Source organism: Eleutherodactylus coqui, chromosome 5, assembly GCF_035609145.1.
Source record: "Eleutherodactylus coqui strain aEleCoq1 chromosome 5, aEleCoq1.hap1, whole genome shotgun sequence".
In the NCBI taxonomy this organism is placed as follows: domain Eukaryota; kingdom Metazoa; phylum Chordata; class Amphibia; order Anura; family Eleutherodactylidae; genus Eleutherodactylus; species Eleutherodactylus coqui.
The window spans coordinates 121,213,757-121,231,115 of NC_089841.1; the positions used below are offsets into that span (position 1 = coordinate 121,213,757).

The window sequence follows — 17,359 nt, forward strand, 5'->3', positions numbered from 1 at the left end:
CCTAATAATTACTGGTTAATTACCTATCACTTAATTGAGAGTAGTACCTAGATAAGCACATAAAAAATAAATACAACATTTGATACATCAGTTACAAAGATTCTTTAGCTGTTGACTATATCCATGCCCATAGGGGGTGGTAATAAGGCTGTTGAATAACATGCCATGTAAATTACTGGAGTAGCTTTTTTTTTATACAAAATGAGACTTTATGTTTAATATGTTTTTCAAAATGAGACTTTAATCATGAAAATGTATCATTTTAATCCTTTACATTAGAGGAGATTAAAGAACAACAATTCATATTTAAAGGGTCACCAAGTGTGTCAAGAGTAACCTTACAATTCATTTATGAAAGGAAGCAGACAGGTATATTTTTCCTTTGGATGCCTGTGGGGCATTTGCTGTCGCAGTGTTAATGGACAAATTATGGTGGTTCTCTTTTGTTCCTTTTTGCGCCCTGTTTTTAAGAATGGCAGGGTGTAGTTTTTTTTATAGGTTTCAGCAAAAAGGCATTCACCTCAGAATGGAAATTAATTTGCTGGCATGTGAGAGCCTCAAATAATTATGTCTTATGCACTGTGAAGGAGCAAGCTGTGCCATTTATAAAACACAGAGCGCTTCCCTCTCCATAGACATCTCCGAGTAGTGCTGAAGGATTTATGATATTCTTTAAAGTCTTTAAAACCCAATAGAATAAGGAAACAAAATTATTTTCTCATTATCATCTTATCTAGTCTCTAAAAGGAAGAAAAATTGAGTAAATGTACATTCTAATGACCGATTTGAGCAAAATGGAGTATGCATTTAAATAAACGTTCTATTTAGAAGTGACACTTGCCTGTTTTGGCAGAATTGTGTTGACAAAAACTTCCAAAGATGGCACAAAAATGCAAGAGAAAAAGGAAAAAATGCACCAGATAGGGTGAATTATATCAGACCAATGGCATACTGCCCTAGAACCCAGATGTGTATACTCTTACCTTCTAGTGTTGAACAGTTAGGTACAACATTGTTGGGGAGCATGTGGGGTTGAGTAGTAGAACATAAGGAAAGTGCTGCCGGGTGATAGAACCTAGGATGTCAAGGCAATTTATACAGGGGGTAATTCTTCATGTGCAGGAATGTTTATTCAAAATTCAACATTAAAGTTCCTTTAAAAATGTGTTTCAGATGCATAAACCACTTTTTTCAAGCAATATATAGTAAAAATAACCCTCACAGGTTACAGCTTATCTAAAGTATGACTAAAAGAATTCTTCAAGAGGATTGATGCTTGAATGGGAAGTATGATAAATCTATAGCAGAAATAACACACAGGACTGGTGACCCCCTAACACTAATTCAGGGACCATAAAACCTTCACATTTTTACCAGTGGAATATTTAAGTATTCATTTCTCTACTCATCCTGTTGTGGTATTCTTTTCAGTGCAAATTAGTCGCACTGTGTCTGTACCTTGTCATAAGTATGTGTGTATATATATATATATATATATATATATATATTTATATATATATATATATATGCATGCCTCTTCGGATCTATTTCCTTATGCATGAGGAAGGACCCTGGGAAGTTTGAAAGCGTGCAATAACATTGTGTATTTTTGTTAGCCATTAAAAGATATCATATCTACAAGATTACTTGGTTTCTCTTACTGAGAACAATCACATAAAAGAAGTTCCTAATGTCAATTGGATCTGCCCCTAATTCACATATGCATCAGACAAGACTTTCCATAATTAGGAGTTCCTTGTACATCACCATTAAGGACCTTATCTATAAATAACTGTATCCAGAGTTCCGACTGGATGTTTCCAGAGGACCCTCACCACACGTGTAATGCCAAAGGACAGTGCCACCTATTGGAATGCAGCATTCCTTCAAGTCAAAGTCAGACTTTTTATACAAGCCTTGTAATGATGACTGGGAATTAAAAGCAAAGCCAGCTGACTTTGACTTGAAGGAATGCTGCCTTCCAATAGGTGGCACTGTAGAGGTTTTATTCCATCTCCCTTATTTGCATATTACCCAGAGGAGCGTGCATGGCCATTTGAGTCTCCTCACTCACTGTTTAGGTGCTCTCTCTAGGGAGAAAAGATAGCATTTCTGACCCCCATCCCAGGCCTCTCACTGCCAAAGGACAACAAACAGACTGGCATAAGTCACATGGCTTCTTCATGTAAAGGGGGAATTCTCAGAAAGCATGCATGCACTTCGATCAGTGCTGATCGTGGATGACAAAGCCCTGGGATGGAGTCGTGTTACTTAAAAACATTCAATGTAATAAATAGAGAGTAAATAGAGGGTGAATAGATTAAGAATCCATATAAATGGACTATTGTGAGATGATCGTAAAATAAAATGATTATACCGTACAAGCATAAATGCTAAAAGTGAATTTAAAAAAAAGCTGGACAAAGCTTGTCTAAAAATTACAAAGGCAGTAGCTAAAACCTTATGGGGTAGCTATAACCCAATAATTGCACGCAAGACTATAAGACTATCTGTCCAAAGGTGATTCATAATAAACAGATGAGGGGAAAAATAAGTACAGTATTAAAAGTTGCTTTCTATTGGCTCATTCAAACCCAATGGTGAGAGACATTTCAACTTGAATATCCAAAACAATTTCCTCTTGTGCAATTGTTGACAGTGGTCAGAAGTATTACACTTATGTATATACAGAGCAGGCACTATATTTAATGGGACTATTGAGTTACATCTACCTCATAGGGCTTGAAATGTTATTATTGTCATTTGTACAGAAAATTTGTCCAATTCATTTTATTTTTGCTTTTCTGCACTTTAACTTGTACAGTATAATCATTTATTTTATTTTAACATCAGAGTTCTCACATAATAGTCCATTTATGTGGATTACTAAGTGCTGTGTCTATTCACCCTCTATTTTCTCTCTATTACATTATATTTTAATTATTATCTCTTTAATTATTTATAACTACAGTATTATCACTCTGCACAGATTTCCTTTAATTTCCTCATTAGGCTAGACCAATTCAGCACTAATCAGTTCTAGTAATCACTTTGGTTTAGTTGTCGTGCCTGAGCCGTGTTAATTATAAACCTATTCCCAGTGATGCTTTGGTGCATCTTTGTAACATGTCTCCACCCCAGGGCTTTGCCATTCCACTATCAGCGAATGCAGTGATCAAACTCCCCCAAAGGAAGAAGTTATGTAATTGTTGTCAGTTTGCTTACATGCACACTTCCAGATGCAATGTTTGACTTCCTTTGGCATTACACATTTGTGGTGATTGAACCAAAAAGTAAATTAAAAAAAGAAATAAATAAATAGCTCTGCACTTCTTTAGGGACAAAGGTATACTTATTCCATCAATATGTTATGAACCACGGACCTCCGTAGCGGGTTTTATCCATTAGTTTATTACAACATGTTTCGGCACTATAGGACAGTGCCTTTTTCAAGTATAAAAAGTGATTCAAACATACAGGTATATATACATTTAAAAAGACTTACAATGTGGCGTCCGTCATGAGTACTCCGTAGTACACTCTGACGTCCTCATAGGGGAGGGATCTTCCCTCTTAGATGTGGGTGGGACACATGACTTGATTTTGGAACGCAACATGCGCTCCAAAGTTTGCATGAACTTTATCTAACGTACTTCTTGTAGACAGAAGAAGCCATCTATCCTCTCGCGTATATCACTGAATGTACGTGCCTGTTCTCTTTTATAACTATCGTTACAAGATGCCTATTGTTGAAAGCAATGGCATAGCATTGGGGTTCTCTGCTACAGCTATCACAGCTGATTTTTCGTCCCCACTGCAGTCCCCTCATCACTGAACACTGGGGGTGCGCAAATGTGCAAACAATGCGCCTGGAGGTGCATAATACACTGCGTAATTCGGCTGAAAAAGAGCTCATCTGGATCTCATTAGACAAATTAGACATTTCACGTGGTGCGTCTTTGTTTGCCGCGCACAAATGAACATGCCCTGCAAGTGGAAAAGGTACAGTAAAGTACGCTGATGCATACGCGAATAAGCAGTGTTCAGTGCACAAAAAAACACTGGTGAGAAGAAGCCCTAAGGCCGATTAACATGCAAAAAAAAAATGTAGCCATAGTCCCGTACATTGAAATGGCTAATTAACCTAATTCATTTCATACGTTCTATTTCCCTGAGCAAATGCACAGGAAAATAGAACATGCTGCGTATTTTTTTGCAGAATTGTGCACAGAAAGTAAGCACTTGTGAACAAACTAATTGAACTCAATAGGTTCTATTCGCTGTGTATTGTGCGTGCAAATATGATTGTGTGATTAAGCCCTTACTATTGGAAATGTGTAGGGATGCCAGCTGGTCCCTTTTTGTAGTTTCTGTATATTAACCTAGCTTTTATGTATTGAGGAATAACGTGTAAGTATGTTCTAGTTGTAGTATATATAAGTATACATTGATGTTTGAATATGCACTTTGACTATATATTAATGTTTGCAGAATGAGCTTTTTATGATGAACAACTTGATAAGCATTTTTGAAAGTGACACCCAGGCAACTGCAAGGCCTGTATCAGTGAAAGAAGAAGCAATTAATAATGTGAACCTTATAGAACCATTGTTTGATGAATTCACCTACAGCAAGGTAACACCATCTTATTAGCAAGTTACATTTTTGCATTACTTTATTTATAGCCAAAATTAGGATTGGATCTATGAAGAAATTTCCCTTGTTCAGGCGCAACTACGCTCCATACTGTCTGAAACTGCCCTAACATCCATGCATCAGATCCACTCCTCATTATGGTGGTGCCTCAAAATTACACTGTGACAACCAGCCTCCAGAGTGTAACATAGAAATTGTATTCACTTTTGATAATTATATGAGCTTCCGAAGATTTTACAAGTATGTAAATCTATACCTCCTGACTTTAAAACAATGGAAAAAAGTAGGCACATTAGAGGGAGAGGTGGGGACTCCTATGAAGTAGCCAGGGAGCATTCACATTCTTCTCCCAGTGTTAGGTAAGGCAACCTGCCCCTTTAAAAAAAAAAAAATCAGGCATAGTTTTGGGGTGAAAATAGGAAGCTTGTATGGAATAATGAGACAAAGCAGAAACAGTCACAAAACGTGGGAATGTTAGAGAATATAATTATGCAACATTGTCAAATTGATTCTTTATACATTTTTAATATTTTACTTCCTTGTTGTGATCAAAATGATATCTGTAGCTTTAAGGGAACATATATTGAAATATTAAGACAGTTTTTAGGTACAGCATGTAATTTTTGCTAGTCTTTGATGGCTGGTTTGGCTCCTTTATCAAGATTACATGGCCAGAATGTACAGTTGATAAGAGACTAGTGTGGCATAGCATTTACTCTTAGGCCAGATACAAACAGGCATATTTGCATTGCGGAATCTGGAGCAGGCGTTCGTCTCCGAATTCGGCAGCAAATATCGCCCATAGCATGCTACGGCAAAACGCTTTTTCCTCCACAAGAGTGGAAATCAATTGTGATTTTCCACTCGTGGAGGAAAAATCACAGCATGCTCTATTTCTGTGTGAAGTCAATGGAAGGTGTGCGACCCGTGGCCCGTCCGCAATGACATTGCAGAAAGGTCGCGTAGTCCATGTCATCACTTAGCGCCAATGTGGCAAAAGCCGGGATTTAAAAAAAAACTGTACTATGCATGTCCGACGGTTTGCCGTGTGGACCATCCGCAGCACAGCTGGCGAAAAAAAAGGGGGGCTAGCAATGCAAACTGCTACTCTATTGGTTTCCATTCATATCAATAGAAGGAGCAGCAAGGTATTGCAGCAAACAGCTATAGAATTTGGTAATAAATTTTACAATAGCAATTTATAATGAAAAAGCGCATTAATAATGCACACAGAGGCAAAGCCCTACAGGACATTTTTAATAACTAGGTGGGCATATACTTTAAACATGACTTTACTGCTGCTCAGTGGTATCAGAAGTATAAGTTATGTTAATCAAGATTTGAATTACAAAACAAAAAACAGGATTAAGGAGAAAATTCTGAGAGAATTAAGTAACAGGGGTATTCCAATATGAGCCTTTCATGCTCTATCCACAGGATATGCCATAAAAGTCTGAAGGATTCAGGTTCCATCTCTGGGGCCCAACCTATCCATAATTAAGGCCCCATTACGTCCGTCTGGCTGAATGGTGGACAGAGGTAGTCAGGAGTTTCGGAAACAGACTAGCAGACTGTCTTACACTATTTTCTTAACTCCCCTAGAAGTGAATGGGAGCTGTGCACTGTTCCTGTAACACCAATTCACTTCTATAGGTGTTACGGAAACAGATTAGTGTAGCCCATTCGGCTGTTTCCATTGCACCATATTCAGCCGGGACAAGTATAGTGAGTACATTAAGTACAGTATGTTGAATACTGTATATGTAGTTCTCTATGGTACTCGAATGCAGCATTTCTGAAATGTTTATGCATACTGTATTCTCTAATACTGCATATAATTTAAAGTGGTATTCCCAACCGAACTGGACATTTATGTCATATCCACAGGATATGCTGTACATGTCTGACAGATGCAAGTACCACTCCTGTAGCTGAACCTCCATGGAGAATGGGGATCCTGATGAGCATGGCTGTTTCTATAACTCATGTAGAAGTGAATGGAGAGACACGGACAAGCATGGCCACCTCTCCATTATTCTCCACTTGGGACCCCCATTCTCTACATAAGTGCAGGTCTCAGAGGTGGGATCAGCAGCTATCAGCCATTTATGACACCTCCTATTATAACGTAAATTAAATTATTTTGTGCACAAAAAACCTGTTTTACCATAAAACCTCTGTTAATGCCATTTTGTTGTTGATACTTACAGAAAATGTTATACTGTAGCCACAGATAATAAAGCAGCACTCCTCTTTTACTGCAGGCAGCTGCTTTAATCAGAATGGCCTCAACCTTCCTGACAGAGACTCTCTTCCTCAAAGGGATCAGCGTGAGTTTAGAAAATCATTTTTGGAATTTATGAACTTTTGGCAATATAAGACTAGACAGACACATCTGATTTATTGATACTACATGGATCTCTCTGCTTATCGCCTCAAGAAGTAATGACCTTCCATTTGTCTCATCACAGTCATACTTGAAGAAATTTTCATTCTCAAATGCTGACCAGGATGGTTTGTGGAATCATTTACAAATGGTACTTTTTCTATATTTCACAAGTGCGGCATGCATAAAATATTCAATGTCACTACTGGTTATTAACATTTACTAACTCATATCTGACAATGTATCGGATACTACTTGACAGAATACATTAAATAAGAGAGGTTTTCCCAAGAAAGACATTCATGGAATACATGTTAGATCTCCATCAATCCCAAGGGGGAAAAGTCCAGTCCCCTGTTCCAAGGAAAGAAATGGCTATGTGTGCCTGGTTACTCAGTATTATTGTCTATGAATGATAAAAAACAGAGATTAATGGAGTATGACCTTACTCTATATGCATATCCACTGCTCTTCTGAAATGAGGAAGTGGGCACTCCCGGCTGATCCGCACTAATCAGACCTCTTTAACATATCAAACCAATATGCCATAAATGTCTTTCATGGGAAAGTTTTGTATTAATGAAGGAAGGCAACTGGAGAGTCAACCTAAGTATTTGTAAACTTATAACATAGCATAAAAATTCTATACACTGAATAGCCACTTCATTAAAGATACCCATGTAGTAGTGTGTTGGGCCTTCGGCCTTCCGAACCATGGGGGTTCATCTTGTCACAGGCTCTACTAGGTATTGAAACCATTCTGCAGGAATATTGGCCCATAAAGACAGAATAGTTTCTTGCAGTTGCTGGTGCAGACATACTGTGCTCAGCTGACAGGAAGGGTTCAACGATTCATGCTGCTTGCTGTGACTCTCCCACCAGCATAGTGCAACAGAAATCTGAATTCGTCTGAGCTGGTAATGTTTTTTTTTACTGCTCAGTGATCCAATTTTTTCTCTTTTGCCCAATGGAGTCATCTGTCGGTTCATTTAGACAGCAATGACATCAAACTGGTCATATGCTGTTACAGCCTGTGCAAAGGAATGACAAGTTGTGCATCAGACACCTTTACTTGGAGTACTACCAATATATTAGTCTGCAGTTAGCTAGACTGTGCACCACCTGTTGCTCAGAACGATTCTAACTATCCTCCTCTGACCCTATTTGTCAATGAGTTGTATATGTCCACAGGATGCCCTTTTGTGGGGTGTTTTTCCTCAATCACGCCATTCTCTGTATATTCTTCACACTGTTGCATGAGAAAATCTAAAAACATTGGTAGTTTTTATAATAATGGCCCCAGCTAGTCTAGCACCAATAACCATGCTTCCGTTGAAGTCACTGATATTGCTCCGATTTTCCATTGTAATGTGGGTTCACACTGAAACCGATTCACTGAAAACTTGCTCCCTTGATTTCATGCTGCACTCCAAGATCATGTCTCTAATTTCAATACCAAGAAGCTCAAATCAGGAAAGGGAAGATATCTCTAATAAAGTGGTCATTCATTATGTATGTTTATTTATAAATATTATCAACGGAAATCAATGTTGCTACTATAGCAAAAATGTATTAAGTGCACAATGCCAGACAGTGGTCCTGAAAGCTAAATATATTTCATGGTTTAAAGCTTGGTCATTCAGCCCCTTTCCCCAATATACATGATTTACTACTGCCATCCTGTAATTAAATTAAATATAAATACATACATTCTGAATATACTGCAGTCTTTGAGCAGTAATGTGGTGCAAGCCATATTCAGGTCGCCCAAACTATTTTATGTATATCTATAAAACATAGTTTGTGTGTATAATAAATATATATATATACACATACATACAGATAGTCCCCTACTTACAAACAGGTTCCGTTCCAGGAAGCTGTTTGCAAGTGCATATGTTCGTATGTCTGACAAATGCTTGTATGGAGGAGGATCGCGGGTGGATCCCACTCCATACAACATCGGGTGCCAGTTGTTTCTTACAGCCAACACCCGGCTGCAGCAGCTCCAACAAGCCGCGCCACTCAGCACTGCTGTTAACGCTTTAAATGCCGCTGTCAGAATTAGTTATCACATAGTTGAACAAAGTTTCAGTCATGTTAACATCTAATGAGCTCAATCACTGTTTTTATGCCAACAAGCCTTATTCTTCTTTGAGAACATGGTATTTTGTGAGCTAGGCTCAGAGCAGATTCAAATGGACGTATTTTTGTTAATATTGTTGATACAAACATCAACATGGCTCATGTTCTAAGTTTATAGATGACCAGGATGAAGTTAAATTACCAATGCCATTGAAAAACATCATGGATTCCTGGACATGGAACAAAGGCATACCTCTGGTAACACTCAACACGTCTACTGGTACACTAAGTCAAGGAGTGCTGAAGCTGGCCAATAATGAAAATGTCACCAGTGATTCCAAGTATGTTCCTATTATACAAAACAGCAAGATTACTCACTGAATAATACTAAATTGGCCTAGTCTATGACCACATGGGGATATATTGTGAAAAATTACCTACGGTATCCTTTCACCTAATTTTTACAATAAACAGATTTCATTCAGAATAAACTTCCTGTTTTTGTTAAATTTCCTATATTGCCTTTTAGTTCCCAATATTCTGAAATATTTCAGTTTTCATATAGGCACCGAGCTCTCACTATAAACTGACACGTCCTGTTTTGTAGAGATTACTTTTCACCAATCATTCTATTGTCATTAGAGGTAGGACTATAAAGAAAGATAATACCTCTATTATAAAGCTGGTGGCCAATAATGCAAGGTCACATTATAGTAGGTGATGGTGACTAGAGATGAGCGAGCACGCTTGGTAAAGGCAGATACTCGAGCAAGCATCGCTCTTCTCGACTATCTGCATACTCGTCCGAGCAAATGCGGGGGAGCGGGGGGGGGGGGGGGGGAGAGAGATACCTCTGGCCACCTTCTGAGGTCTTATGGGAAGTATGCTTAGAATGGGTCAAAGCTGATTTGTCAACATGAGGGGGATTTAGGTCATATTGAGCAGGTGGTTTTAATGTTGTTGATCTCAGCATATAGTTTGTAATAAGTATGAAAAATGGTAAACTTGGGCACTTAGAATTAGCTCATTACTGTGAAGGGAAAAGAAAACAAAAGAATCTGAAACAATGAGTCATATTTCCCCAACCTAACTTGACAGGTGAGCCCAATAAGGGCAACTGCATACTTCAAAAAGCATGTAAAGAGTGTAGTGGCAATGAAATGGTGTCAGTGAATGGTGTCGTTAAAAAAGTAGTCTACACTGAAATGATATATAATGAAAAGTCACCACTTTCACCTGATTACCAAGTGGTTTTCAGGCACCGTGGGGCCACATAGTACTAACTTATTCAAGACACATAGCCTAAGTAGCTTTTATTTAAAATAATTGCCTGGTTTTAACCACCCATTTTCAAATATCCTACTGGGGAATTTTGTGCTAATAGGGGATAGAAGGCTGTTAATTAGAATAGAGTGCCACAAAGACCATCCATTGCTGTTAGGCCTCATGCACACGAGTATAGCATTTCTGGAAAAATGCATGAACCGGAAGTAGCGGCTAAAATATATGTTTTTTCGTCCATTTACACGGCCGGGTGCAGTGTGTATACACCGCAGCCCGGAATTCCTTTGGGCGGCATAAATGTTCAGTATGGCTTCTATTATTTAAATAGAGCCAGCTGACATGCTTTAGCAGCGGTTAGCTGTTGCTAAACTCCCTCCCCCTCCCTTTGCCAGCAGCTCCCATAGAGCCGCCAGTTGATCGCAGCCAAAAGATAGGGCAAGACCTATTGCGGCTGCAAGGTTTTTACACTATTAAAAAGCGGCCATCTGAATGAATACATTGGAATCCAATGCTTCAGACGGTTGTGATTTACGGCCGATGTTTTATCGCAGCAAAATAGCTGTGATAAAACGCTCATGTGAATGAGGCCTAAACAACACCGCTGCCACATCTGTCAATTATACAAACAGCTTTTTTATTTCAATGAGGACTGTGTAATACCTCATTTCTCCAGTGGTGGCACTGCTGGAAAATTAATAACTATCTGCCAGCTTCATCAGGGGTCCTCCAGAAAAGTAATTGTTAAAAGCAGAAAACTCATTAGTGATACATTTCCTTGTGTTGAAGAGCGACATTTACTTGGTTCAGTACATTTAACATTCATCATTTTATTATTCATCCAAGTGAATATGATATATGTTTCTATTCAAAATGTAGTTCAGTACCTTATCTCTTTATCAACAGTCATACATGGATTATTCCTATTTTTTGGGTGAAAAATGGAGCTGAGCAGCCATTAATATGGCTAGATACTCAATCAAGTAAGTAATTGTTTTTAATTTATGGCATATCTATCTGTCTATCAAGGCAGCACTCCAAGAGCTCCAGAAATAAATAAATAATTGAAAACTTTAATCACGCATGCCATGAGTGAGGCCTGAAATATTGCACATATTGTTGTATACAGCCTCTGGCTTTGTTCCCACGAGCGTATATCGGTCGCCTTTTTATGGCTGGCCGATATATGCTACAATCTGAGCAGTAAAAACTTGTGAATGGGCGCACAAATCTAATGTTTGTGCGCCTGTTCAGATGGCATGGGCCCCACTGCATATACGCTGGGGCCGCCATGCCATCGCCCCTTCCCTCGCCGGCTTACCTTCTCTCTCCTCCCCTCCGGCTGATTGCAATGGGAGGGGGTGTGGTGGGGGCGGAGCTTAGTCCCACCCCCTCCTATTGTAATCAGCCAGAGGGGAGGAGAGAAGAGGGAGAAAGTTTAGCAGTCACGCTCCCTCCCACCTTCCTTCTCCGGCCGCTTTCATTGGCTCCCATTGGAGCCCATACAGTGGCTGACGTATTCCGGCCCTAAAGATAGTTCCAGGACTATCTTTTGGGTCCAACGTAAAAATGCCGGGTGCTATATTGGTCGGCCGGACACTTTTATGTCACAGGAATACGGCCATGTGATCTCATGCATTGGAATCCAATGCATCAGATCACAGCGTATATCGGCCAACCGCGAAAATGGCGGGCCGATATACGCTCAAGGGAAAGAGGCCTCTCTTGGAGTTCTGCTTGCTTTTTTATTTCTGTATTAAGCACTCTAAATACAAATAGATAGCTAGTATCTCCAAATAATTACTTTTCAACCCCCCTACCAACAGTTTAGGACGAGCTCTATGCATTTTGTAAGAAAAGGACGATCAGCTGATGGACGGGGGTCCTGAGTGAAGGACCCCGTCCATCAACTATTGATGACCTGTTTGGAGGATAGGTCATCAGCCAAATTGAGCTCAGATAACCCCTTTAATTCCGACAACCCGCAACACTTTGTAAAAAAAAGGCTCTGTTCTGCTGCCAAAAACAAGGCAAAAAGTGCAAAAAACCCCCCACAAACATATCAATCTTAGGCCTTATTCACACGACCATATCAACACAGCTAATTTAGCTGCGGCAAAAAATCATGACCATCTGATGCATTGGATTCCAATGTATTCATCGGCAACCGATTTTATATGGCGCGTGAAAATATAGGATTTGCCCCAGCTTTTGCTGAGATATGCTGGAAGCTCCCATAGACTTCTATAGAAGCTGAGAAAAAGGGAGGGGGAGGAAGTTTAGCTGCAGCCAATGCTGGGAAAGCAAAACAGCTGGCTCTATTTAAGCATTAGCTGCCATTCTGTGGATTTCTGCCGATCAAGGCATTTCCATGCTGCAGCGTATTTTTATGCCGATATGCTGCAGCTGCCTGTGTGAACGGATAAGAAAATGCTAATTAAGATCAGGACTTGTTCGCAGCTGTTCTTCTTTCATGCAATTTTTAGCTGCTCTCGGCCGAGCGAAAACCACATACCATCATGTGGAAGAGGCCTTGTTCAAATGAGGGAATTTGCGCAGCTAAATTACATGCGCAAAAAAATCTAGACTATTAGAACCGGTTTCTTATCGAGACGTTCAGACAAAGGAATTTTAGCCGCACAAAAAAAAATCGCAACTAAAGAAAAACGACATCAGCGACTGAAATTCCCTGCTGCGCAAAAATATAGTTCTTCTTGACCTATCTTTGGTGTGCAAAGCGCAGGAGTGTCCATAGACTCCTATGGGAGCTGGGAAAAAGTGAGGGGGGGGGAGTTTAGCTGCATCAGTGCTCGGAAAAGAATACAGGTGCCTGTTAGAGATGAGCGAACGCGTTCGTCCGAGCTTGCTATTCGTGCGAATATTAGGGTGTTCGGGATGTTCGTTATTCGTAACGAACACCATGCGGTGTTCTGGTAAATTAAACTTTCTTCCCTGAGACGTTAGCGCTTTTTTTTGGCCAATATAAAGACAGGGAAGGCATTACAACTTCCCCCTGCAACGTTTAAGCCCTATACCACCCCCCTGCTGTGAGTGGCTGGGGAGATAAGGTGTCCGCCTGATATGAAAGTCTGCCCCTCCCGCTGCTCGCTATGGATGCATTCTATATGCGCTCAATGGGGCCAGCGGCAGCAGCGCTGACCCCATTGAGAACATATAGAAGACAAATCCTTCTTCTCTGGCACAGCTGTAACAGCTGTAGCAGAGAAGAACGATGTTTGCCCATTGAATTCAATGGAACCGGCAATACAGCCGACTCCACTGAATGCAATGGGCTGCCGGCGATCGCAGGATGAATGGTCGGAAAGGGGTTAAATATATAACCCCTTTCCTGCAATTCATCCAGAAATGTGTTACACTAAAAATATATACCGGCGTATAAGGCGACCGGGCGTATAAGACGACCCCCCAACTGTCACCTTATACGCCGGTAATACAGTGGAGCAAAGAATAAAAAGCATTACTTACGTTTTTAGATGATCTGCGGCGCTCCTGCAGGCTGTCACTCCCTCCTGGTCCACGGCAGACAAGCTTTCTCCACGAAAGACTTTAAATCCCTGCCTCCAGAAGCACATGTGCCTTCAGCCAATCACAGCCAATGACAATGATGTCATTGAATGGCTGTGATTGGCTGTGTTTCTGGAGGCGGGGATTTCAAGCCTTGAAATCCCCGCCTCCAGAAACACAGCCAATCACAGCCATTCAATGACATCATTGTCATTGGCTGTGATTGGCTGAAGGCACATGTGCTTCTGGAGGCAGGGATTTAAAGTCTTTCGTGGAGAAAGCTTGTCTGCCGTGGACCAGGAGGGAGTGACAGCCTGCAGGAGCGCCGCAGATCATCTAAAAACGTAAGTAATGCTTTTTATTCTTTGCTCCACTGTATTGCCGGCGTATAAGGTGACAGTTGGGGGGTCGTCTTATACGCCCGGTCGCCTTATACGCCGGTATATATTTTTAGTGTAACACATTTCTGGATGAATTGCAGGAAAGGGGTTATATATTTAACCCCTTTCCGACCATTCATCCTGCGATCGCCGGCAGCCCATTGCATTCAGTGGAGTCGGCTGTATTGCCGGTTCCATTGAATTCAATGGGCAAACATCGTTCTTCTCTGCTACAGCTGTTACAGCTGTGCCAGAGGAGGACGATCTTTATGCTGACAGTGGGGGGGGGGGGGGCACTCTTGCCGCTATTGTGGCTTAATAGTGGGACCTGTGAACTTGAGATGCAGCCCACCATGTAGCCCCTCGCCTGCCCTATCCGTCACTGTGTCATTCCCATCACTTTCCTGAATTGCCCAGATTTTCACACATGAAAACCTTAGCGAGCATCGGCGAAATACAAAAATGTTCCGGTCGCCCATTGACTTCAATGGGGTTCGTTGTTCGAAACGAACCCTCGAGCATCACGGGAAGTTCGTTACGAATAACGAACACCCGAACATTTTGGTGTTCGCTCATCTCTAGTGCCTGTGTTTTACACACGAGAAATCATTAGGAGGATTTCTACTGACCAAGGGAATTTCGAACAGCAGCGCATTTTTTCTGCAACACGCCGCTCCAGATCGTGTGAATGGGTGATTTTAATGCTAATGAAGGGGGATCAGGACTCGGTCGAGTAAAATCGTCCATTTACGCGGTTTTTAGTGAAGGTAGCCACAATTTTCTGTGTACTGAATTTTTGCGCGATTAGGTCTCTCGTATGAATGAGCCCTTAAACTGCACATTTATCAGCAGGACAGATCCACATATTGCCATGTCCGCTGTAGAAATATACTTCATTTTATGAATCACTCTGTTATTACTGATTAATTGAAATAGCACCACTTGGTAAATTAACATTCAAAATGCAGCTTTACTTTTCATTCTCAGAAAATGTCCCAGAAATGAAAACCACAAGTGATGATGAATGGATTATATTAAATATTAATGTCACCGGTTATTACAGAATAAATTACGATGCCAAAAATTGGAACAGCATTGCAAAGAAGCTTGAAGAAGATATTTGGGTAAATCTCCTTATTTGTAAGCATACAGATATTCCTATTGATTATAGAATAGTTATTACAGCCCGCTGTGAAATCCCCTGAGTTCAGGGATGAAATCTTGCCACGATCATCTGTCCTTTTTTTCTGGTTTTATATATATATTTAGATAAATATGTATCTATCTATATATTATATATGTGTGTATATATATATATATATATATATATATATATATATATATATATATATATATATATATATAAATAAAATAGATTATAAGTCAAAGGTAGGAAAAAGAATATGGGTGTATTTGGCTTTGGTTGCTTTTTTTCTACCATGAGTTCTGCATGAGGCTTTGATTGTTTTGGATACTTATTCCTAAATATTTTGCATTGTTTTTTACACTTATACTTCATATTATTTTCCATAATTTTGGGCAAGTAAAATACTGACCATTAAACGAAATTAAGCAGAAAGTAGAAGCTTTCAGCAAGAAAATGAATACAGAGCAGCTTAAATTTGCAGGAATAATGGACACTTTAGATCGCTAATAGTCTGCCTTCATTATAACTGTGTTACCATTTTTGTTAAGCTTATGCACCTTGTAGGGCAGCAATGACTGCAAAAAAAATTCTCCACTCTACAGTTTGTTTTGTGCACTTTACATGTGTTCCTGATTGATGAGCAAATCCCATACTTGTCTTGAACCTGTGTGATTGAGCCCTGAATAGATTTGAATTCTTATAATGACTGTAATCTACATGACGGGGTTCATACATATAGACTTACTGCTATATAGTATGAAATATACACCATTACATGTTTAATGTCCAATATTGGTTGCCGCACACTAACACTTCCTTATATCAAGGTGAGGGTTTTGCAAAACTTCACGTAATGGATGCCAGCTCACCTGGATGTGGACTAATTCATCCCAATAACTTCATATCCTTAAGCAAGCATGGAAAAGCAGCATCCGGGGTTTGTTTAAGAAGGCATCAGCACATCATCTTCTTGAAGATAAAACAATCTTTATTCTTCCAACATCTTTGCATAAAGCCCGCGACGTTTCGACTGTTTCACACAGTCTTTATCAAGCCCTGTTAGCACTAGAGATGAGCGAGCATACTCGCTAAGGCTAACTACTCGAGCGAGTAGTGCCTTATTCGAGTACCTGCCCGCTTGTCTCTAAAGATTCGGCTGCCGGCGCGGGTGGGAGGTGAGTTGCGGAGATCTCCCCTCCGTTCCTTCCCGCTCTCTCCCGCCGCTCCCCGCCCCCTGCCGTCACCCGAATCTTTAGAGAGGAGCGGCTAGGTACTCTAATAAGGCACTACTCGCTCGAGTAGTTTGCCTTATCGAGTATGCTCGCTCATCTCTAGTTAGCACCCTACCTTGTCACTATGTCAGATATATATAGCTATATACTATATAGAGTAACATAATCAGCACTAGAAACTGTAGATTTCTAAATAATACTTTTGCTATAATGCAAAGCAATAGCAGAAAATAACAAAATAATCAAGCATATGGATATACATTTCCAGAAAGCAGCAAAAAGCTTCACTATCCCATAAAGCAACCCTGCGGTCCTGAACAAACATAGATGGCCACACCGCTTCTCTGACTACCTGATGCACCTTGTGCATTAGTATGCATCGGTAGTCTAAGACACTCTGTATTGCTCTGACTGGCTAGTGTTGCTCATGTGAACAGAACTGGCCAATCAAAGCAGCGTGTAGTGTCTCAGACTAATGATGCATACTAATGCATAGCATGCATCAGATAATCCGAGAAACAGTGCGGCTATCTTTGTTTGCTAAGGACCACATGGTTGCTTTAAATGGATGCCAACTCTATGCAACTGTGTTTCTTGCATCATATTTACCGTATAAGGATGTATTATTGGGTCATTTAAAGGGGTTATTCTACCAAAGTCATTTATC

General features: G+C 40.2%; 1 protein-coding gene across 1 annotated transcript in view; it reads left to right on the forward strand.

Moving 5' to 3' along the window:
- Positions 1 to 17,359, forward strand: part of LVRN (laeverin) — a 98,634-nt gene that overhangs the window by 65,326 nt on the left and 15,949 nt on the right. The window contains exons 7-12 of the mRNA XM_066603089.1: positions 4,492 to 4,635; positions 6,921 to 6,986; positions 7,128 to 7,193; positions 9,299 to 9,468; positions 11,315 to 11,391; positions 15,301 to 15,437. Coding sequence (XP_066459186.1) covers positions 4,492 to 4,635; positions 6,921 to 6,986; positions 7,128 to 7,193; positions 9,299 to 9,468; positions 11,315 to 11,391; positions 15,301 to 15,437 — 660 coding nt within the window. The remainder of the gene's footprint in view (positions 1 to 4,491; positions 4,636 to 6,920; positions 6,987 to 7,127; positions 7,194 to 9,298; positions 9,469 to 11,314; positions 11,392 to 15,300; positions 15,438 to 17,359) is intronic.